The sequence below is a fragment of the Schistocerca nitens genome, chromosome 9 (genome assembly GCF_023898315.1).
Source record: "Schistocerca nitens isolate TAMUIC-IGC-003100 chromosome 9, iqSchNite1.1, whole genome shotgun sequence".
NCBI classification, from domain to species: Eukaryota; Metazoa; Arthropoda; class Insecta; order Orthoptera; family Acrididae; genus Schistocerca; species Schistocerca nitens.
The window spans coordinates 470,787,265-470,810,843 of record NC_064622.1 but is presented as its reverse complement, the minus strand read 5'-3'; the positions used below and the strand labels follow the sequence as shown (position 1 = coordinate 470,810,843).

The following is a 23,579-nucleotide window of genomic DNA, read 5'->3' as shown; positions in this document are numbered from 1 at the left end:
CTGCCTGCATTTTTTAATAGTACAGAGCTATCAAAGAAAATGATATATGTTAGAAAAAATGTTTTATATTTGTCATTCATGTTGTCCGTATTGTAGGCTTCTTGCTAAGTTTCCCCTCTGATGTAGGTTTAAGTGTCACACAATATGGATGACTACCGATTTATCTGTTGCAAATGGTGGCACATTTTAGGTTAGACAGCCTTTTGTGATCATACACACTCTGTCATTCAGTTGATACTATCACCACAAATGTTGCACTTGATATGGATGATAACCAGTTTCTTATTTACTTACAGACAAATCGTCGGGTGAACAATGGTCAAAGAATCACAGACTACACGACTGAAAAAAAATTCTTCACGTGTGCTTCCTCAGTGACATGTTCCAAGGAGAAAGATGTAATCTGCTACTGAAGTTATATGCAAATAAATTACTACATACCTCTTTCTCTTCATCAACTTCATCCTCTTCGTCACTACCCGGCAATGACGTCGCAGGCGTCGTCGGTCGTGAACTGGCGGGAGACGGTGGTTCGGAAAGAGGGCGAGGGTACCTGAACTTGCCCAAGGCACCTTCGTCTTCCTCAGATGCCATATCTGGGAATGTTCTCAGTAGGGCCCTCTGCCGTGCTTGTCTGTAGAACTGATAAAAAAAAGAACTTGCTATAATTTAGTGAGACCTGTAAAGGTGGAATATGGTAAAGTCTGTAAAAAATCTTCTCAAAATGAATAATATTCACAACAAATTGAAATTAAGTGCAATATGCATAGCTGGTAATTCACACACAGTAAAAATGATAAATAGCATCAGTTTCGTAGAAATGTAACATTACTCAAACACACATCTCACAAGCAGTACCAGTGTGCTTTGTGTTCCATCAATTCAAAGAACTCTCTTCTTATTTCTGACAGCTCTGAGATGACTATCATCAGTAAGACAGGCACAGCAAATATTACAAAGCAGTATGTTCTTATCACAAATCTGTCCATACCAGCTGTTTTAAAAGTTGTAGACAATGATGTTCATTAGGTAATATTTGCAGAAGGCAGATGATCAATAGTTATGATACTGAGAAATACAGTGATATGTCACTGACTGGGAAAAAAACCACTGTAAGAGAAAAAAAGTTGCTAATATACAGGCTATCTGTGCTGCAGCTTGTGGCATTGGTTTAAGAACAATCCAGTGTGTGTGTGTGTGTGTGTGTGTGTGTGTGTGCGCGCGCGCGAGCGCGAGTGCGCGCGCATGCATGCATCTTGTTGGAAAATCCCCTGACATTCAATTCTGTCAGGAAAAATATTAAACAATACAGTTCTCTAGCTATACAAAATTACTTTTATAAAAGATATTGTCAGGTGGTCACTCTCTGAATTTCATGGCAATGGCACTGCAAAAATTGAGAAAAATGTTAATTCAAAAAATAAATGTTACTGAATCTACAAGACACCTACTAAACAATACAGGATTTGATTACAAGAACCTAAATGACGGTGGACAATTTTTTACTTGAATGTGATGACATACTGGTTCTGGATGAAACTTTTTTACTTAAAACCATTTACTGAAGTACATCTGCCAGAATTCCAGTCTAAGTGGGAGTCTGGAGGTACTAGTTGGCTGTTGGAAAAGGGCTCAAGGCCAGTTTTTCCGCCCTTCTTTCTTTCTTTCTTTCCTCTATTGGACATAGGTTCCACCACTGTCATAGACATCACTAAGTATCATTCGGTTGTCATGAACTGAGCTCCAACAATGAAAATACAGAAGGGTGACACTGCCACTTGGCTAACCATGAAAAATAGTGTTTTCTCACCTACAGACACAAGAGTTGAAATGTTGGATAAGATATGTTTAAAGGTAAATGTACTGACAAATGAAAGGGTACACCAAGTAGCCACAAGAAACAACAGGTTTAAAACCACAGATGTTGAACACTCACTGCAAGTGGCCTTGGAAAATAACACAATTGAACAATGACAGGAATGTTGAGAAAGAAATCAAAGACACTGCAATCGAGCCTTAATAATCAACCGCAATGACAACTCGTCAACTGCAGATGACGAGAGCAGTGGAGAAGACTACACATAACAAACATGTGATGATGAGGATGATAGCTGGGACATGTGAAACATTTTACACTTTTGCCTTAATTTACTGAGCAGTTATAATATCAACTTTTGTATTGTAAACAAATGGTATTGTATCCATTCACAAGCAGAATTGATTTATATCAGATTGGATTTCATAGGAGACTGGTGTGCACAGTGACAGTACAATGACTTGGAAAACAAGGTAGGTATTTACAGCAATGACTCGCATAGTAATCCAGTTTTATAGAAGATCTAGGTTTCAGTTATCTTATAGCTAATACCACTGTATTCAGAATATGTTGTATACACCAATTATCAACTTTTGGTGGTGAGCTAATTGGCCTGAAATTCCAATAGTTATATTTTTTACCATGATGTACATTTTTGTTACTGATTTACATATATTTGCACTTCATATAATACCTAGCATTGTCTGTAACAATTTTACACACTGTACCACAAATAAGGAATTTAATGACAATGCTTTTAAAATGATTTGAAATTCAAATAACGTACACTTACATTCCTTCCACAACGGTATGACTGACATAGCCCAAATCAAAATTTCATGGTAAAAATGCAATTATATTGATCTGTACCATAACTCATGGTCTGAAGTGTCAGCAGCCACTCGCTAGGACACTCGATCAGAGCTATAATTCGTTGCACTGGCTGTACCGAAAGCAATGCAAAATTGGTCTTAGCTCCCTTACTAAATAACTTATATTGTAACTTCCTGGCAGATTCATATCAGCACACACTCTGCTGCATAATGAAAATTTCATTCTGGAAACTTAAATTGTCCCTATTGCTGATGTATAGAAGACAAATCATTCACAATTCTCTTATTTTTTGTTCCTTGAAAGTTGATAATTGATTCCAAGCAGAAGCAGCAGAAGCCTCTAGAATGTGCATAGTGATGACACCACTGAAAACAGTATTAAGGGTAAGTAGGCACAGGTGTTTTCAGAGAGTAAGCTAACAATGTAGTAGCAGACCTATCCCCATGGATACTTTTGACAGCTAAATATAAACACACACACACACACACACACACACACACACACACACACACACACACACACACACACACAGAGAGAGAGAGAGAGAGAGAGAGAGAGAGAGAGAGAGAGAGAGAGAGATTATTCTGGTACTAGAAACAGTGATGAAATCTTTAATTATGCACATTTAGCAAATATTTTGTTTATGATTGCTAAAGACTATTACAAGGATATGTACAGAAAAAGCCAACATGTAATCAATGGCTGCTATAATTTACTATACATAATTGTGCAATAAGATTATGGCACTTTCTTCTGTTCATTTTGCTATCTCTTGCTGTTGTCTGGTCATTTTCCTTTGCTTGTCATTATTAATCTGATATACTCAATGTGAGTAACAGCGAATTGGTGTACTCAGGTCTGTTAGTCTGTTAAATTTGATTTATTCTGAAATACAGACTTAGCAGTAAATGTGGTTATATGCTTTTATTTATCAAAATGTAATTCCCATTTGCCACATTCTTGAGTTTTTAGCATTTTTAGTACAAGCTGCTGTAGAGACAAACATATCTAGTCTAGTCTAGTACTCCATCTTCAGGCCACAAGTGGCCCATCGGGACCATCCGACTGCCGTGTGTTGTCCACCATTACAGGGAAATTTCAATTTTCAGTATTTACGAAACAGAATGTAAAGTGCACAGACAGCTGCATTACCATTCCTCAGGAATTCTGAGAACTGACTACCACAAATATTGTCCTACAAAAGGCATAGAAGTGATGTAAGTAAAAAGTCCAGAAGCGATAATGGCTTATCTCAACGTTTAAGGTAAAATAATCAATTCTCAGTTTATACTGGTGTAAACGTGAAAGATATTGACACTTTTTTGCAGTAATGAAACTGTGATTTTGGTGTCTAATTCGTACTTTATGTGCACGTAGGTACAGACACTTAATATTGTGAGATTGTTTTCCTTGAATAGACAGACTAAATTATTTTCACTTGTACCAGAATAATTTAAAATATTAACCTCCAATTACTTTCAATATATAAAGCACAGAGCAAAAAAGTGGACATATTATTTGTAGGCCCTACATGCAATGCAAAAGTGCACAAACAAGAACCCATACAATTACTTTCGTGTTTATGGATAAGGTATGAAACTTTCTGATCTTAAAGAGTGTACAGCCTTTAAACATTTATAGCACACACCACTTGTAAAAGCATTTTGTGTCCATAACAATAATAATTTCTCGTTCCAAAACACACTAAATAACTAACAAAAAAGTATTAATATTTTCCATTAGTACACTACAAAAGTGGTGCCACATTTAGGAGCATTGTTTTTTCAATTGTTACAGTACACAATTTCATATTGTTCTACAACCAAAAATTTCAGGGCAGTAATTGTATTTGTATGCATTTGTTGCATGTTACACCTGACTAGAGAGATCATGCCTGATATGAGGAAAAAGTTAGGTGGAAGTCTATGACTGTATACCACAAACAAAAAGTTCAAGGTAAAGGTAAGGTCAGCAGAGTTTAATTTCCCACCATTGAGAAATAAATAACTATGGATGCATAGCATTTGCCTACAAAAATAACTGCAGTGCAGACTGAGCAATTAAAGGTAAAAGAGAATGTAGCAGAAGTCACCAAAAGGTTTGATAATTTAGCTACTGAAGCTAATAAAAGTGTAGAATGTAAATGTGAGAAAGAAGTTGAGAAATATGACAATAGCTTTAACCAATAGTTGCAGACTAAAGATAACTAAATAATTGATCATGTTGAAAACCAAATCAAAAATGTGATTCAATGCATAACAGGTAAAAATAAACATATTTACAATGCCAATCTCAGTTGTGCAACACCTGTGTCAGATGACACAATGTTAAGAAACAAAATTAATGCAACAGTTTGGCAGTGGACTGATTCAGATGGTGCAGATGTAGATATTGTGCTGTGAACGGTAATAGGCAGAATGCATACATTTGTTCGGCATGCACAGACAGATACGATAATACATGCACTTCCCCGAGCAAACTGACAACAAAACGTATGCAACAATCCATGTGGACAAATGCAGTAAAATGCTTCCAACTTTCTGTGTGGGCAGATGCTACAAAATGCCTTTCATTCAAACAATTGTAGTCACCATCCAATGCAACACTTCGTTTGTGAGGGCAGTGCCTCCAACATCAGCATTGGCACTGGAAGAAAGTATGATAAAGAGGATTAAATTTCATCTATTTAGGCATGACAAAAAATTTGTACAGCCTATAGTTTTCATATATAGTTTCAAAAATATCCTGTCCAAAATATGGAGTGAGAGGGAACGAATACATTTCAATCCAGGGAGAACCTGCATTGTGGGAAACACAAATTTCTGAAACTTGTGAAATGCAAGAAAAGTTTGAAAAGGCATTGTTGGCCAAATTTTGGTCAAACAGGATGCAGGAGCACTTACTAGAACAAGCCTATTCACCACAACTTTAGGATTATAAACAAGGGGCACTCAGAAATTACTTTCAATGATATATCAATAAGACTCTTTATTGGGGTGAGCCAATCTCCAATAGAGATGTTACTACATTTTTGAAGGCAAGACTGTCTTACAATATAAAGGAGAAATTGATAAACATGTCAAAGTGACACAGACCAGTTTATGTCTGTGCTCAACTCCACAGACTTAACAGAAGAGGATTTAAAGCACAGTAGCAAGCATAATAATGGCAATTTGTCACTATCTAAGCATGACAAAAGGAACCATTCGCCACATAACAATGGTAATTGTAAATGAAAAATGATTACAATAATAATAATAATAATAATAATAATAATAGATCACGTAATGGATATAATAATAATAGCAACAACCAGTCATTTAATAGGAAGAGATGACATGAGGATAGGAATCACTAGCTCAAATAAGAATCCAAGATGGAAAAACAGTCAAGCTTCCTAATGGATTAAATCTACAGGCACCTCAGTGGAACAATGACAATCAAGGCCATACATATTGCACATGAGGAGTACTGCATACTGCAGCATCACTTCCCAACTTTAATAAGACCTCCAGGCATACTACAGCAAGTTTTGCACAATACAGTCCCCTACATAAAAACTGCACACAGACTGCCTGTGTCCTACCAGGCGAGAAGGTTGTCTCCAAGACACTTCGCCATTGCTAAAGCGGAATTCGACACAATATTGCAAGAAGCCATTATCTGACCTTCCAGCAGCCCATGGGTGGGTGCGCTACATTTATACGCAAAAAGGGAGGAGCCCGTCACGCGAGTGATTACAGAGTGCTCAACTCGTGAACCGTGCCTAGTCTCTACCCACTGTCACTATTAAGAGCCACGTGCTGCATACAGCCACCATATTCAGTATTGCAGAGTGTGCCAAGGCATATACCTAGATTCTCGTGCCAACAGAGGACACTCTCAAGACTAACTATTAGGCTATTTGGGTTTATGACCTTTGGGCTACGTAATGCTGCATAAAACTGGCAGCAGTTCATTGACTGTCTTGTTCGAGCTGACCTTTTGTTTAGCCTCTTTGGACAACATCTTAGCACATTCCTAGCCCAAGGATCAACATCGCCAGCACCTGAGAGAAGTTTTTGAGCATTTTAGAAAGTACAGCATGGCATTGAACACACAGAAATGTGTGTTTAGACAACCTGAATTTTAATTCCTAAGTCACTGAATATCTTGAGCAGGCTCATGATGAGTCACTGAGAAGGTTGAATCCACATTGCAGCTGCCTAAGCTGCCTACAGTAAAAGAGCTACACATGTACTTGGGAATGCTCAATTTCTACCGATGGCATTTACTAATTTACTACACACTGCCAAACAACTCCATCCATGGGTGGGTTCAAATGGCTCTGAGCACTATGGGACTTAACAGCTGAGGTCATCAGTCCCCTAGAACTTAGAACTACTTAAATCTAACTAACCTAAGGACATCAAACACATCCATGCCCGAGGCAGGATTCGAACCTGGACCGTAGCAGTCGCGCTGTTCCAAACTGAAGCGCCTAGAACCGCTTGGCCACACTGGCCGGCTTATGGGTGGGCAATGCATTTTTTGCACAAGCTATCACCTTCCTAGCAGACTTGGAGAACATACAATTGGGAACTTTTAGCCATATATTAAGCAAACAGGCAATTCCAACCACAGGTTGGGGCAAAAAATTCATGATATACGCCAAGCACAGGCGCTTAACATGCACTCTCAAGAAAAATGGCAATATTTGCTCCCTGTAGCAGTACAGCCAATTGGAATTCATTAGCAATTTCAGTACAGACATTTGCCAGATATCAGGCATCACTGATGTGGTTGCAGATTCACTCTCAAGTGGCGAGTGTCTCATGGCCTGGTACATGGCACTTGCCAAGGCACAAGAAGAAGATCTGAAGCCCACCATACTGTATGATGACACTACAGCACTTAAGATACAGCTAATCAACATGCCTGGCAAGAACATCAAATTGTATTGTGAGGGGTCACACGGCAGATCACTTCCTTTTGTCCCTGTTGCATTTTGCAGGCTGACGTTCATGGCTTTAAACAATAGTTGTCACTCTGGAGTCCGGTTAACATTCCAGGTTCGTGCAACCAGGATGGACAAGAACTTGCCAGCATTACCAGCTTGTCACATTTATCCCTGATTGGAGAGTTCCCAGACACTTCTTCACACTTCACAAACATTTACTCTGATGTGGCAGGATCATTTCCTCTGTTAGAAGATAGCATTCTATATTCACAATAACTGAGGGATATATGTAATGGCCTGAGTCAGTACCTACAGATATCATCTCTGCAGAAACACTAGTTACCGCTTTCACGTCGAGCTGACTGGCAATGACCGGCTGTCTGTTCCATATCACTGCTGACAGAGGCAGAAAGTTCGAGTCAGACTTGTTCACACAGTTGGCAAAGCTCTGTGGCTATGTCCATCACATGACAACCAGTTATCATCTGGCCAGCAACAGAATGGTGGAATATCAGTTCTGGATGCTGAAGACTGCACTAATTTGTCCACACTGCTCACAGTCTTAGTGGGCCCAAGAACCATGTACAAACTAGATATAGAGTCTTCAGCAGCAGAATTTGTTTATGCCAAGACTTTACACCTGCCAGGGGAGTTAGTCAATGCCAGCCTACTGTCAGAACTGGATGGAGGCATCACCCACCTTTCGGTCAACAGCTGCACACAAGGCAGGTGCGACATCTCGACTTCTAACCCTGCCGCCACATTGAGTCACCGCAGGACCTACATGAACCACCTACTCTGCATGACATGTCTAGTTCCAGTCCCGGTTCAGAGAAGACGCTTTGTGACCCACTTTCACCAAAGGGGCTCCGGCAGCAACCACTACACATGTCAGCTGCTGTCACCAAGTTTGTGTCCGTCACTTGAAGCACTATGTTACTGTTTATTACTTATTCCTTGGAGTTTTAACTCACTCAGTTTATGTTTATTCTTTTATCTGTTTATTGACAAGTCACCTATAGCAACTGATTGTTTTCCTTCCATTTGGATTAATAAAACTGTTCAAGTCTATTCACAGTGTGGGACTGAGCACTTACTAACTGTGAGCAGTGCTACACAATGTAATATTCCCATCAGTAGTTATTTATATGGTACAATAAAAAATGCCTACTTCCCAATGAACAGTGTTACTAAGTAGTTATGTGGTCAGAAAAGGAAGAAACAAGAACAGAGACTACATTAGTACAATGTCACACATAATTGATAAAAGAGTGAACAGCTTCATCCTTAAAAAATATCACAAGTTTGTCACACAGATATATTATTTTACCACCACCACAAAACCCCCTCCTCTGTCTGACCACATAAAAGAACGTTCCTATGACATGAGTGTTTTGTTTCTTTACATTTACAAAGTCATTAAGGATGTTTCATAAACAAAAGGGAGTGAAATGCATATGGCAAAGAAACAAAGTTTTTTTTTTAATTTAAGTACATAGATGGACATCATCTCCAAAAAGTAGTAATAATTTAAAGATATGTACTTTACTTAGCATACCATCAGACAAACTGCTTTTGCGTGCATATATTTTATAAAATCACTGGAGCTGGTGAAACAATTTTGTCTAGTTCAATATCCTATCCTATGTCAACAAGTATTTCAGCCATACTGCAAATATCAGATTCTTGACTAATTACTTTTACTATGTTTTTAGCCTCTGGTGATGTGAATGTTAATTCGTATTACATCTGTGAGATGAGTGTAGTATTTTTAAATTACTCTTCATAAAAAATTACATTTTTTAAGGAAGTGTAAGGTTAATATTTAGTATGTAGGTCTATTAAATATTCCATTCCCAACCTTTACATTCTCTGAATTTGTTCTGAACCAAAATTATTTCTTCTTGTTACAGTGTCCTGTATTTTCAGAATTCCTATTACACAATTCTGATTGAATGAGTAGATTCAATCAGTAACATAGTCCTACTTTAACAATTATTAGGTAGTTTATTGCATTAGTTTTCATTTTCATTACTCTCATATTGTTCTATAACTATAGTTTCAGATATCGTTGTGATATCAAACAATACAAATCATTTTTCTCAAATTTTGGCAGCACATGTTTGCCTGTTGTGAGTTCTTTGTTCTGTAAGCAATTTCATTTATGGCAGTCAGTTTACATGTGGTCTAAAAAACTAGTCTAGCTAAATTTTCAGGACACAGCTTTCACATACTGAAGAAGACAATATTTTACATGGACATGCATTCATAAGCACTTTATTTCCATGTTAAAACTAGTTTTACAACTCTGCATAGTAAATTAATCATGGGTTTACACAGGAATAGAATGTACCAGCATATCACACTGAACTCTCTCTCTCTCTCTCTCTCTCTCTCTCTCTCTCTCTCTCTCTCTCTCTCTCTTTTTTTTTATACGTACGTCAACTTGTCACATTAAACCATAGAAGAGCTGACATATCCTCTTAGTATTGTGTACAGTTTTGCAGCGTTCCAGAACTACGGCTCTAAGACACACTGGATCTCATACCTAGGTTTGATGCGCATGAGCTTCCAAATGCCCCACAAATCTAAGTCTTGTGTTCTGATCCAGAGAATATGGAAGCCACAAAATTGGGCCACCTTCTGTTCTCCATCCATCACAGAATGTCATTTAGTGCCAATGGACATGTAGATATAAATCTACATTTATATTCTAAGTCACCTCATGCTGTGTGTGGTCGAGAGAACTTTTAGCACCACTATGATCCCCCCCCCCCCATTTCATTTGCGAATGGCACGAGGGAAAGAACGATTGTCGGTGAACCAATGTGTGAGCTCAGATACCTCTCTGACTGCCTCACTGTATACATATATGGGAGGAGGAAGTAATATGCTCTCCAGCTATTTCCAGAATGTATGCTCTCAGAATTTCAATGCTAATGCACAACAACTGTCTCATTGCAACTGCCACCAGAATTTCTTGAACATCTCCACAACATGAATGAGATTTTCACTCTGCAGCGGAGTGTGCACTGATATGAAACTTCCTGACAGATTAAAACTGTGTGCCCGACCGAGACTCGAACTCGGGACCTTTGCCTTTCGCGGGCAAGTGCTCTACCAACTGAGCTACCGAAGCACGACTCACCAAGGTTCGCAGTAGAGCTTCTGTAAAGTCTGGAAGGTAGGAGACGAGGTACTGGCAGAAGTAAAGCTGTGAGTACCGGGCGTGAGTCGTGCTTCGGTAGCTCAGTTGGTAGAGCACTTGCCCTCGAAAGGCAAAGGTCCCGAGTTCGAGTCTCGGTCGGGCACACAGTTTTAATCTGTCAGGAAGTTTCATCTCCACAACATTTTCACACTTACTTAAAGAATCCAATGACAGAATATGCCACACTTCATTGGATTGTCTGTCTCTTCTATTAACCCTTCCTGGTTATGTCCCTAGACCTATGAGCTATACTCTAGAATTGTGAAAGAAGTGTCTTTTTCACCACTTCACTGCTGCAAAACTCAGCTAGCCTTTTCCTACTGCAAACTATGAATGAAGGGCAACAGGCGGATTCCATACCACTAGATTTCATACAGTATTTGACATTGTGTTGCACTGTCAACTGTCAATGAAGGTATGATCATACATAATAGGTTCCCAGATGTGTGAGTGGCTCTAAGACTTCTTAGGCAATAGAACCCAGTACATTGCATTTGGTGCTGAGTGTTCATCAGAGACAACAGTATCGTCAGTTAGACAAGAGAGCTGTTTTTCTGTAAACATGACTGATCAGGTAGATGGGATACACAGCAGTCTCCAACTGTTTGCTCACGATGTTCCTCATGATGATGGGTGATGGTGGTGGTGATGATGACGACGACGACGATGATAGTTACGACGAAGTGTACAGGAAGGAGTCAAAGTCGGGTCACTGTAGAAGAATACAAGATGATGGACTAAATTTCTAGTTGGTGTGATGAATGGCAGGTAGCTCTAAATGTAGAAAAATGTAAGTTAATGAAGAAGAGTAAAAAAAAAAAAAAAAAAAAAAAAAAAAAAAAAACAATGCTTGAATATAGCATTAGTACTGTGCTGCTCGACACGGTCATGTTGATCAAATATCTAGATGTAACATTGCAAAGCAATATGAAATGGAACTAGAAAGTCAGGCTGGTAGCAGGGAAGGTGCATGCTTGACCAATTTATAGGGAGAATTTTGGGAAAGTGTAGCTCACCCATAATTGAATGATCATGTAAGGATTGCTGTAATTAAGGCAAATGGTCGACTGATTGACACTTCACACTCTCAAATGTAATTCTGAGTTAGAAGTATACATACCCAGTTATGCTTTGTTAACCATCTTGCAAAACTAATCACTTTCAAACACAATTAATCTGGGGGAGGGGGGGGGGGGGGGGGGGGAATGCTCAAAATTCTGTGGGGAAATCCACCCCCAGTCTCCCCTACTACATGCAGCATGGAATTAACTCACCACCTTTCCTACTTAATACCTTAATAATTGTGCCACTTCATTCCATGTCGACACCTACTACCACAAGTGCTTTTTATCTGTATTTGATCATTGTTCCATAGTGGGAAATTTTGTAGTATGAAATTGTCCACTATATCAGTGTTTGATTTAGAATACTCACTATTCCGAGATTTCTCCAGTCGAGTAGATCACTCAGTCGTTCTGTTCGGTTTCGCTGAATGATTCGCTGTCTTCGATTCAGTCGTGCAAAATCATACATGTAGCTTGCCAATTGCTGCACGGAGCCTTCAAGAGATATATAGCGCCTATCTACAACATAAATACCATAGCTCATAGGGTCTGCGATGTGTTCCTGCATGAAGCAGCCAAAACCTGGAATGAAAAATGGAAGCTGTAAAACACCTGTACAAAAAGTTGTTTTTTTACACAAAAATCACTAGAGAAGAAGATCAAGGAAACAACCATACTCTTCACATTGGAAGGTGGAAAAATCAGCTACGGTCAGTTCCATAACAATAGTGTGTGCAAGTCTGTGAGTGTAAGAACTTCTCAAGGTATTTGATTTACCTCTACAGTTCCTATATTTTACAGCATGATGTGCAACTTTATCAGTAATTCAACAGACAGCACCGATTCTGTTATGTTCGACAAGACAAGATATATTGCAGCGATTATCATTCTGCAGTGATTATTATTCTGCAGAGAAACTGTGTGGCAAATGTTCACAATTAATAGATGTTATGAACTGTAGTAACCAGCATTTGCCCCAGACTAACTGAATTTGGATTCAGTAAGATACAACTGAAAAAGAAAAAGTTTCAGCACTGAATGAAAAGAGGAATTCTAAAAAATAAATTACTTAATCCACAGTGGAGGTAAGGTACATGTCAATCAGGTTGAAATTAAATATGTTAGTAAACAAGTCCTTTCACCCAGCTTACTTTATTAAGATATATCATGATGCACATTTTTTGTAGAACTACTGTCTTGAATATACAGTAATTTATCAGTGAGTCATATTTTTCACACAGTTATTTTGAAAATACAGAAAAAGAATGTGGAAATGAAACAGCATTGGAGGAAAAGCAGAGATCATATAAAAGAAGTGAATAATAGTACTAGAGATTATGTGGGAAGTCTACAACAGATAAACTGATTACAAAAAGTAGTTAACTAGACAATCGTGCCCAGAGGACAGCCGACGCTGACTGTCCGTGGTGTCATCCTCTGCTATACAGTGCCATTTGGATGCAGTATGGAGGGATGTAGGGTGAGCACCCCACACTCCTGTTTTTATACAGGAGTTTACAACAGTTTTTATAGACCTCGGAGCTGCTGCTCCTCACTCAAGCAGCTGCTCGATAGCCTCAAGAGACTGAGTTCTCCCCATTCCAGTCCTACCACTGTAGAAAAATCCCTGATTTTACTGCCCTGCAGTCAGACACAGTGACCACTCAGCTACGGAAGTAGGCATATATTAATTACAAAGCAAAAATTAATTTTACAAACAACGAGTGATTGTAGCTGGAAGAAAATGTTGACAGGTGAACGTAAAGTCTGTGAAAAGCAGGGGGGGGGGGGGGGGGGTTGGGCCGTGTTGAGGGAAGGAGGATTTAGTATCTGCCTCAAAGAAGAAGCAAAACACACACAATAAATATTTAATTGATGATACATATAAATATATTATTAGGCAGCAATTTATGGAATATTATTAATGATACAAGGAAATATCATCTTTGCAAAAACTTCACAGCCTTCCTCTCACAGAGCTGCAGTTTCAGGTTAGCAACAGAACAGAAAAACTGTTCTGTGTATTGGTTTTGGTTTTAAAAAGTTCCAGAATTACAAAGGCATTATGTGCAGATGAGATAATGTACTCACATAAAAAGCACATCACATTAGATTTTTCCATGAAAAAAAAAAAATGAAACTTCAGAATTAAAGTGACCAGTTGCTTGTTTAGAAAAACCATGGATTCAAACATGTTATACTATGAATAAATGATAGCTAAGTGATGTTTAGAGAAACCATGGATTCACACACATTATACTATGAATAAATGATGTCAAAGGGACTGCGTGTGAAGAGTATTGTCAAACATTAGTTCCCAGTCAATGTTTCACTGTTGTAAATGCAGGCTGTGATGGGAGTTCTGTTCTGTGTTCACTACTTCTAAATGACTGCAACAACAGAGCTCTGAAATGTATATAAAAAAATTAAAATATTTATAGACAAGCTTCTAGTATTCATCAGAGAGCAACAACTCCGTTCTGTTAGTTCCACTGACAAAATTTTGCAAGAAAATGGTTTCCTCCTACTGATGCTGTTCCACCTAGACCTAAATCATATAAAACTCTACTGGAATCTTAAGAAGAATAAATACGTAGTTGTAATCTTACAGCACCTCACTCTCCCACTTGAAAAAATAACAGCCAATACTTTTGTTGTTAATAAATAAACATCTTGTTTAATCCTACCCGGCAGAAGTCCCTCAAAGTGACGTCAGTTCTGCAACTTGTGCCGCAGTTTCACTGCTTCCATATTCGAGCAGCTTTTCATTTAACCACAAAAGGCTGACTAGAGCTTCGAAAGATATTTTCACCAGGTAAAAATAACACTGGGAATAAAACCCGTAACCTCCATGTTACTTGCCAAACACACTAACCACAAGACTGTGCAGTCAGCACTTTTGCTGTTGTAACATCACACAACAATAAAGGTTGTATGTCATGTCAAACAAATATGTGAAAATCACTGGAGGAGAGATACGACAAGGAAACAAAAAATAATAAAATCAGTTGGGATGGATTTGAAACTAATGCTGTCATCTGCAACTGAAACAGGAGATGACAAATCGACAAACACAGCTAAGGAAGAAGTGACATCACTGCAGAAGTTAGTTTTAGGTATACTGTCACCTCAATGTTGTGAGCAACTGAGATAATATATCCTATACTGCTTTGTGTTGTTGTTCTGAATAGGTGCTTCATTGAGTGGCACTTACAGTTATGTAGTACGTATGTCACAGTGCTCACTTTTAAAGCTACAGGAGTGTCCGCTGTTGTTACCTCCCCTCCCTGCTTCTCAGGTAATAAGAGCACATAAATCTATGATGCGGACAACTGGACAGAAATAGGTTGTGGTAGATCTAGGCTAGGTATAAAATAATAGTTTGGTAATGAATTCTTGCATCACATTCCGGTAGAAGCATTACATGTAGGAATGAGAAGCAAACCATGTTTTGTTCCACTAGTTGTACTGATATTTCTGAAACAAAATGCATGTGGAAGAGGTTCTTATTCAATTATTTGAAAACTGACATTGTAACTGTCTAATGATCTGAAGTGAAAAACTTCACACCAGATGTGATCCCACTATATAGATAAGAAAGATGATGATGTTTGGTTTTGTTGGGCACTCAACTGCGCGGTCATCAGTGCCCCAACAGTCCCATTTTTTCACACCATCCAATTATTTTACTCAGTCCAATTAAGCCACTGACATGAATGATGATGACAACGATGATGATGATGATGATGATGATGATGATGATAAAATGATAATGACAACACAAACATCCAGTCCCCGGTCAGAGAAAGTTCCCAACCTGGCCGGGAATCAAACCCGGGACACCGTGATCCAGAGACGATAAGAAAGAGAAGCTATGAATTACAATTTGTCACTCAAGCAGTTTAGGGGTAAAGGCAACAGCTCACCAGATAGTAGAGGTTCTGAGCCATTGACAAGCACACAGCTAGGCTGCAAACTTTACTAGCTTTCAGACAGATCCTTTCTTGAGCCAAGGAACAATTATGAAGGGCTTCAGAGGTAAGTTATACATGCTGCCCACACTAACACCATTGTGCAACAAGGGTGGTGCACTATCAGAAGAGAATACACATTCTGCACTTCCTGCACAGACAGTTCTGCTGTCGCACGGATGAGAGGTGCGTCAGTGTGTGGGAGGGAAATGGCCATGCAATGGGAAACACACTACAAAGTTGAAGTACGTGGGACAGTACAATTCTTGTGGACAAAAAGTCTAAGCTGCAAACAGATTCACAGTGAAACTCTGATGCTACATAGATAAAAAATGATGTCACAACCAGCCAAAGCAAAATGGTTCTGACAATTTGACCGAGGCTGCTCAGATGCAGATGACACTCATCGGGAAGGAAAGATGTCGATATCAATCACAGACGACAATGTCTACGCGTTTGAGGAACCCAGGCGCAGAAATCACAGATTTTCCAATGGTAAGGACATTCACGTGGCAGTTTTCCAATCACTTCATAATTGCAGATTTTTATCACTGAGGACCTGAATTATTGGTACAATGTTCTGACCACTGTTAACAGAGACTTTCTATGTCACTTCTGAAGTGTAGTGCACGATCCAATAGTAGTCACATGGTGTGCAGGCCTTGAATAAGGATTTTTCCAAAAGCTAGAAAAGTTTGCAGTCTGGCTTGTGTGTGTTGACAACTCAACACCTCTACTATCCAGAAAGCTGTTACCCTTACCCTTAAGGTATTCACATTCTGCCAGAATTTTCCATACGAAATTTGTCACTTGTGTTGAATGCGGACAGCTATTTTGTTTGAGCTTTATATTTAATATTAGAAGAATAGCTGATAACTAGAATTGTGTTGTATATTGCAATATAACTTAACATGCCTAAAATATTTGAAGAGCTTAGATCAGCTTTAATACTTTTCAACTGAATAATAGAATATATATTGTCTTGGTAGTGTTAATGATGAAGTCATGGCTTGCATTGCCACTACTGGAGAAATATAACTAAAAAAAAAAGCAGCAGCAGCAGCAGCACCAGCACCAGCACCACCACCACCACCACCACCACCACCACCACCACCACCAACAACAACAACAACAAAAGAGTTCAGAATTACTGGAACTTGATCACAGACAATAATCCTATGTCGTGGGTTGAAACAGGTCATCCCCATCAGAACTGGTGTCCTGGAATTAAAACTACACATCATATGCCATCACTGGCATATGTTAGAGGATGCAGTAAATACTGGGATAACATGGCAATTGAAAGTAAGCTACATAAAGTACTATTAAAGTTGCACAAATCAACATGACTTTATTAAAGAAACTAGAAGCAACTTTAAGTCATTCAGAAACAAAGCAGATGAGGTAAAATGTTGTGTAAATAAAGACGGCGGTGGTGGTGGTGGTGGTGGTGGTGGTGGTGGTGGTGGTGGTGGTACAGTGATGATGTCAAAACACTGGAAAAAGAGAACAAAAATTGGAGGAAAAGTCTTTACACCAAAATGCATAGCTGATCACTTATTAGGAAGCAACCTTGAAATCAAACAGTACGTAGATTTTCACAACCTGCATACATCAGTGACATAAGAAAACACATTAAAAGTTTACGTTCACAACAAAATTGTGGCTACTATCGATCCAGGAAGGTGGACTTGATGCTTTGTGAGAGTAAGTTGTTTGACTAGGGCAGTTCTGTTCCACTATTAGTTGCATGTAGCTTGATACTGTACGTTGGTATCAATAACAAAGTGTATCTAAATGTTCTGTTGGTTTTGTGTGTTTATAATCAAATCAGGAGCAGAAACCCACAAAATAATTAAATCAAACAGAAGTATAAGACAAATAGTTTAATTTTGTGAAAGAGGCAGCTAAATGCACAAACAGAAACCATCTGAAATTGAGAGGCATCACACAAGAAGATACCCAGAACAAGGAAATTTTTCAATCAAAATTTTAACAATAGCAAGATTAGCAGGAGGGAAAACCCAAAATGAAGGCCAGGACAACTTTGAAGTGCGGTAATAACTCACAGCAAAAGTATTAAAGATATGTCTAAAAACAAAGATGATGTGACTTACCGAACGAAAGTGCTGGCAGGTCGATAGACACACAAACAAACACAAATATACACACGAAATTCAAGCTTTCGCAACAAACTGTTGCTTCATCAGGAAAGAGGGAAGGAGAGGGAAAGACGAAAGGATGTGGGTTTTAAGGGAGAGGGTAAGGAGTCATTCCAATCCCGTGAGCGGAAAGACTTACCTTGGGGTAAAAAAGGACGGGTATACACTCGCTCGCTCGCTCGCTCCTTGGGGGAAAAAAGGACAGGTATACACGCGCGCGCGCGCGCCCACCCACACACACACACACACACACACACACACACACACACACACACCCATCCGCACATGTATCCGCACCTGTGTATGTGTGTGTGTGTGTGTGTGTGTGTGTGTGTGTGTGTGTGTGAGTGTGAGCGCGCGAGTGTATACCTGTCCTTTTTTCCCCCAAGGTAAGTCTTTCCACTCCCGGGATTGGAATGACTCCTTACCCTCTCCCTTAAAACCCACATCCTTTCGTCTTTCCCTCTCCTTCCCTCTTTCCTGATGAAGCAACAGTTTGTTGCCAAAGCTTGAATTTCGTGTGTATATTTGTGTTTGTTTGTGTGTTTATCGACCTGCCAGCACTTTCGTTTGGTAAGTCACATCATCTTTGTTTTTAGATACATTTTTCCCACGTGGAATGTTTCCCTCTATTATATTCATATTAAAGATATGGGTGCACAGAAAAGCCACCCAATGTTTCCAAGTGTTCTGTGAAATCCTAAATGGGGAAATACAGTCAAGAGTATTCTTTACTTACAAGTATAACACACTTTATAATAACCTCAAACAATAAAAACTCCAGGTTAACATACTAACGAAATAAGAGAAAGGACCGATTGCTATTCAATGTAAAGATGACACACTGATTTGCTGGCAGGCACAATAAAAAGGTTTATGATTTACATTTGGACAAAGCCTTCTTCGGAAAAGAAAAAACACACATTCATTCCTAAAAGCAAGCACGCCTCATGCACATGAATGCAGTCTCCAGTAGTTTGTGCTGGCCTGTCTAAAAATTAATGTGTCATCTTTATGGTGATTAGCAATTTATCTCTTTCCTTTACATTGTTGATAGTAACCATACACAACCACACAAGATTTACTGGAGCATCGAAACGAATTTTCCCTCTTCCTTTTCTGGATCCTGTCTACTGTATTTCTGTACTTTTTTACTATATTCACCAAAATGATTATAGGTGTTACATTCTCACAACATGTTATGAAATTTTTTGAGGGTTGAATCAACTATTTCCTTTATTTGAGCCACAGGCTCTCTAACCAATCACTGTCTGAATAAAATTGGTAAGTTACAGTGTTATACATAGCAGTTGGGATTAGATTTACTGGCGACAAAAACACTCAAACACCAGTGATGGAACCTGCATACAGACTTAACAGTGTTCATTGGGCATCAGAGCTAAATAAACAAACAGGAAAGTTCTGTGTTTCATAACTTAGATGACGTGAATGTACTGCCATTTCTTAGAAAGGTGGTATAATCATCTAATAAACAGAATGAACACAGAGAAGTTGGCACTCACATTTATGAGAATTTTTCATAAACCCCCAAAAGAAATTTATATGGTGTTGCAATTGTTTTATTCCCTCACTCATTTTGCCCAGAATACTTCATCAGCTATATGCCTCAATGTACTACTTGCTCCCTTCAATAAATCAATGTATAATTTTCAACATACAGTGCAATATCCTCTCTTTCCCAGTAATGCTCGAGTATTACATTTCTTCAGAACATACATACTAACTGGATTACAAAGTAATGTGCACAAGGCCACACATTCTTTGCGGTAGTGAAAATATCATCTCTGTGCCATGTTTCCCGAAGTCTTCATTAGTCCACACACGTGTATACATTGCAAGAAAATTACTTTAGTCACCATCTGCTATAAAAATTGTGTCAAATTAACTACACGTATATAATTATACAATGTGTCAAATTGTTTACGGTAATGATCCTCAAGATCACTACATACATTTTTTTCTGAATCTGGTCCACTTAATTACTCTCTCTTCAAACTAAGTAATACTCACCAATACCATTACAAATTAATAAACTATTAATAACTCAGAAATTGTGAGACTTATTTTGATGTCATTACCTGAGAGATTTGTTGTAATAGATGGTATTCCCATAACTGTACACTCTGCCGGTGTGTAACCCCACGGCTCGTAGTAGCTCGGAAACACTCCGAGGTGACAACCACGCACAAACTCTTCATAATCGAGACCAAACAGTGGATTGGTGGAGGACATAAACTCTGGATGAAAAACAATCTGCAAAGAAACACAATGCTCTTAGTCACACTGTTGCAGCTCCTCTCAATATTTACTTCTGCTTAAATAGGCTTCATATGACAATATGATGAAATGAAAATAGTGGAATCTTAATCACAACATTGTGCAGCTTTCACAAACATTAGATAGTAAGGGATGTATTGGGATTAGGAAATTGAGGAGGCAAGAGAGAATGTTGTCATAACTGAAGACTAGCAACCTTAATATTTTTACATAAAAATGGGGATTACAAGAACAATATAAAACAAAATAAAAATGATCTTTAAAAAGCTATAAAATTCCAAAACATAAGTTTTACACTTTTCCAAACAATAAACCACACTGACACCCTGCAACGTTACTCACTGTCACTCTCCTTGGCAACAAAATCCCTTCATCAAGAGCAGGGGGAGCAACTGTTAAAACTAAGTTTTTGAAAACAGCCAGAAGTCACACTTTGTATTTACAAAGTATATCCACTAAGTAAGTTCCATTTGGTTATATAAAACAAATGTGTACAGATACAGAAAAAATATTTATTGTACAAAAATCTACAACTGTTAAACTACTTTTCTACATAGCTTCCGAAATTTTGTAGGCACTTGTCAGTGTGGCACAAGTTTTTGTATGCCTTCTTCATAGAAGGTTGCTTCCTGTGTATTCAACCGTGTGGTAACATGTTCTTTCAGCTCGTCACCATCCTCGAAGTGTCGGTCATCGAGGACAGATTTTACGTGTAAGAAGAGATGAAAGTTGCTAGGAGTGAAGTCCGTGTTGTACGGAGGATGATTAAATGCGTCCCAGTGAAATTCCCATAAGAGTGGAATGGTCACATTCACCGTGTGAGGCCAGGCATTATCGTGGGGACGGGGGTGGGGGGGGAACACCTTTTGACAGTAATCCTTGCCGCTTTTTCTGTATTGCGTGGTTTAATTTCTTAATGCTCTCGCAGCAACCACGTGCATCGATTGTTTGGCCACACGGTAAGAAATCAATCGGCAAAATGCCTTTTCTGTCCCAAAAAAATGGTGCACGTGACTTTTCGAGGTGTCGAGATTTGCTTCGGCTCAATCTTCATCGGGGACGAAGTGTGCTTCCATTCCAATGAATGCCATTTTGTTTCAGGGGTGCTGTAAAATACACAAGTTTCATCTCCCATGACTAACTGAGAAAGAAATCTGTCACCTTCTTCACTATAGCATGTCAAAAACTGAAGTGTACTGCCCATCCATTGTTTTATTGTGTTGTTCAGTAAGAATTTTGGGTACCCAATGTGAGCAAAGTTTCCAAAATATCAGTTTTTCAGAAACAATTTCACGCATTAGTGATAGTGAGATTTGTGGAACTTCCATAGCAAGGGCACTAAGTGTAAACTTACAGTTGTGCTTAGTCTTCTCTTCAATTGTGTGAATCAGTTCATCAGCAACCATAAAGGGGTGTCCACTTTGTTCTTCATCATGGACTTTATCACATCCTTCATTGAACAGTCTGACCCATCTTCTAACCATTGAATCACTCACAGGATTTTGTCTGTAAACCTTGCAGATTTGCCGATGAATTTCCTTTGGTTTAACTTTCTTTGCATTTAGAAAACAAATCATAGATATGATTTCATGCGCGGTAGCATTTTCAATTATGGCTGACATTATAAAGAAGCACTACAAAGCACATGTCAGCAGCAGTGATCTAAAAATGGTGTACATGTCTTCTCCTCGAGTCAGAGTAGCTGCCACACATGCGCAGAACTGCGTTCATAGCGCTGCCGCAGATATGAATAAAAACAGAACTTACTTTGTGGACGATCCTCTTATTTTTGACAAAGTTTTGCTCTTCAAATGAAAAAGAGCACCATCAGAATATACAGTTTAAAGTTGACTGATAGCTCTAAAGATTAAACTGTCTGAATTATAGTACTTAAACTTAGGTTTAAAGTACAGTGGTGAATGATGGCATTGCCAGTGCCATGTTTCCAGGTGACATACAGTAAATGGTAAATGAAGTTGCTCTACCTGCTGTCTGAGGACACTAAATGCAGGCTGGTAATTCTCAGACACAGAGGCTCAAACATAATGAAAAGCAGTGTTCAGCAACAGCATCTGTACCAATGTAGACATAACTATTCACAGAGATACCAGTACAACAGTGGTGCACTGATGCCCACAGAGGCATTGAATATTTTCCTGAAACTGTGAAGGAGGGGTACAACAGTAGCACCATACGGCTCCCAGCAGTCTTTTTTGTATCATTTTATGAGGAATGGCCCTGGGTATGGAGCCACTTAAAGGCAGTGAGGTGCTCCACCAATAGGTGTGTCTTATGGCCCACCTGCAATCTCTAATGACAGTTGTGGGAGTCCACCAAGGTACTGTCTGCCGAGGGTGTGATGCCGAGGAATAGGCGATCGCTGAGTCAGCTGCTGATAGAATTGTTGCAGCCCTGCTCCGAAGAGCCGCACTGATACCTCCACGTCGCCAGGTGCCAGGGGTGATGGCAGTGATGAAAGCATCCCAATCAGCTTTGGAGAGAGCCCATTTGGGTGGACACCCAGGGAACAAACACCAAGGGAGGGTCAAAATGACTACTGTTGCACAGGTAGTTGGGGATGGATGAGGAAAGACCTAGGCTGCAAACGGCAAGGTCAACAGCCAAATAAGACCTATATGCCTCACTGAAGTGTGTGGGAACATCAGTACTCAAGAGGCAAAGATAGAGTTCTACGAGCACGTTCAAACAGAAGCCAGAACATATGTGCAAACACCACCCAATGCTCTTTCATAGTCAGTGTGATTCTTAACATAACCACAATAGCCATGGAGGATGGGTACCACTTGGCTGGGAAACAAGTTCCCTGGAGGGTGAATGCAAAAAAAACGGGAAGCGCGCAAGATATCAGAGCTCAGCCAAGTGACAGAAACAGACGCTACAGTTCCACTGTAGGATCACACTGTCACTATCCTGTGGGGTCATAAAGGTACCAAAGACGCAGGTCATGCTTTACTGTCATCTGCTGCCACTGGTTGTGAAAGCACCCTATCAATACACATTTGTTCCAAATCAGGGTGTGTGGAAGGTTCAGGGCCATAGGGGCCACTAGGAATGCTGTCTTGGCTACAGAGGTTGCATGAGGGCCATCAGAATCTCTCATTTTTTGGAGGACTCAATTTATCTTCTTGTCTTTAGAAGATTTAGACTTCCGTAGTGGTCGGTCTGCCCCAGATTCTGGGACACTGGAGGAATGCGAAGTCTTACAACCTACAACCTGTGGCTCCTTCAGCCACCAGCTGGCATCAAGTTTCCTGGGGAGGGAGTGT

General features: G+C 39.3%; 1 protein-coding gene and 1 non-coding gene across 2 annotated transcripts in view; one reads left to right on the top strand and one right to left on the bottom strand.

The window, feature by feature from the left end:
• Window positions 1-23,579, bottom strand: part of LOC126202974 (glycogen [starch] synthase) — a 143,080-nt gene that overhangs the window by 19,235 nt on the left and 100,266 nt on the right. Inside the window, exons 10-12 of the mRNA XM_049937115.1 lie at window positions 20,094-20,268; window positions 12,232-12,443; window positions 442-642 (exon numbers count right to left, since the gene is read on the bottom strand). Of these exons, the coding sequence (XP_049793072.1) occupies window positions 442-642; window positions 12,232-12,443; window positions 20,094-20,268 (588 nt within the window). The remainder of the gene's footprint in view (window positions 1-441; window positions 643-12,231; window positions 12,444-20,093; window positions 20,269-23,579) is intronic.
• On the top strand, window positions 10,827-10,901 carry Trnas-cga (transfer RNA serine (anticodon CGA)). Its single transcript has one exon. It is a non-coding gene; the product is annotated as a tRNA-Ser (tRNA).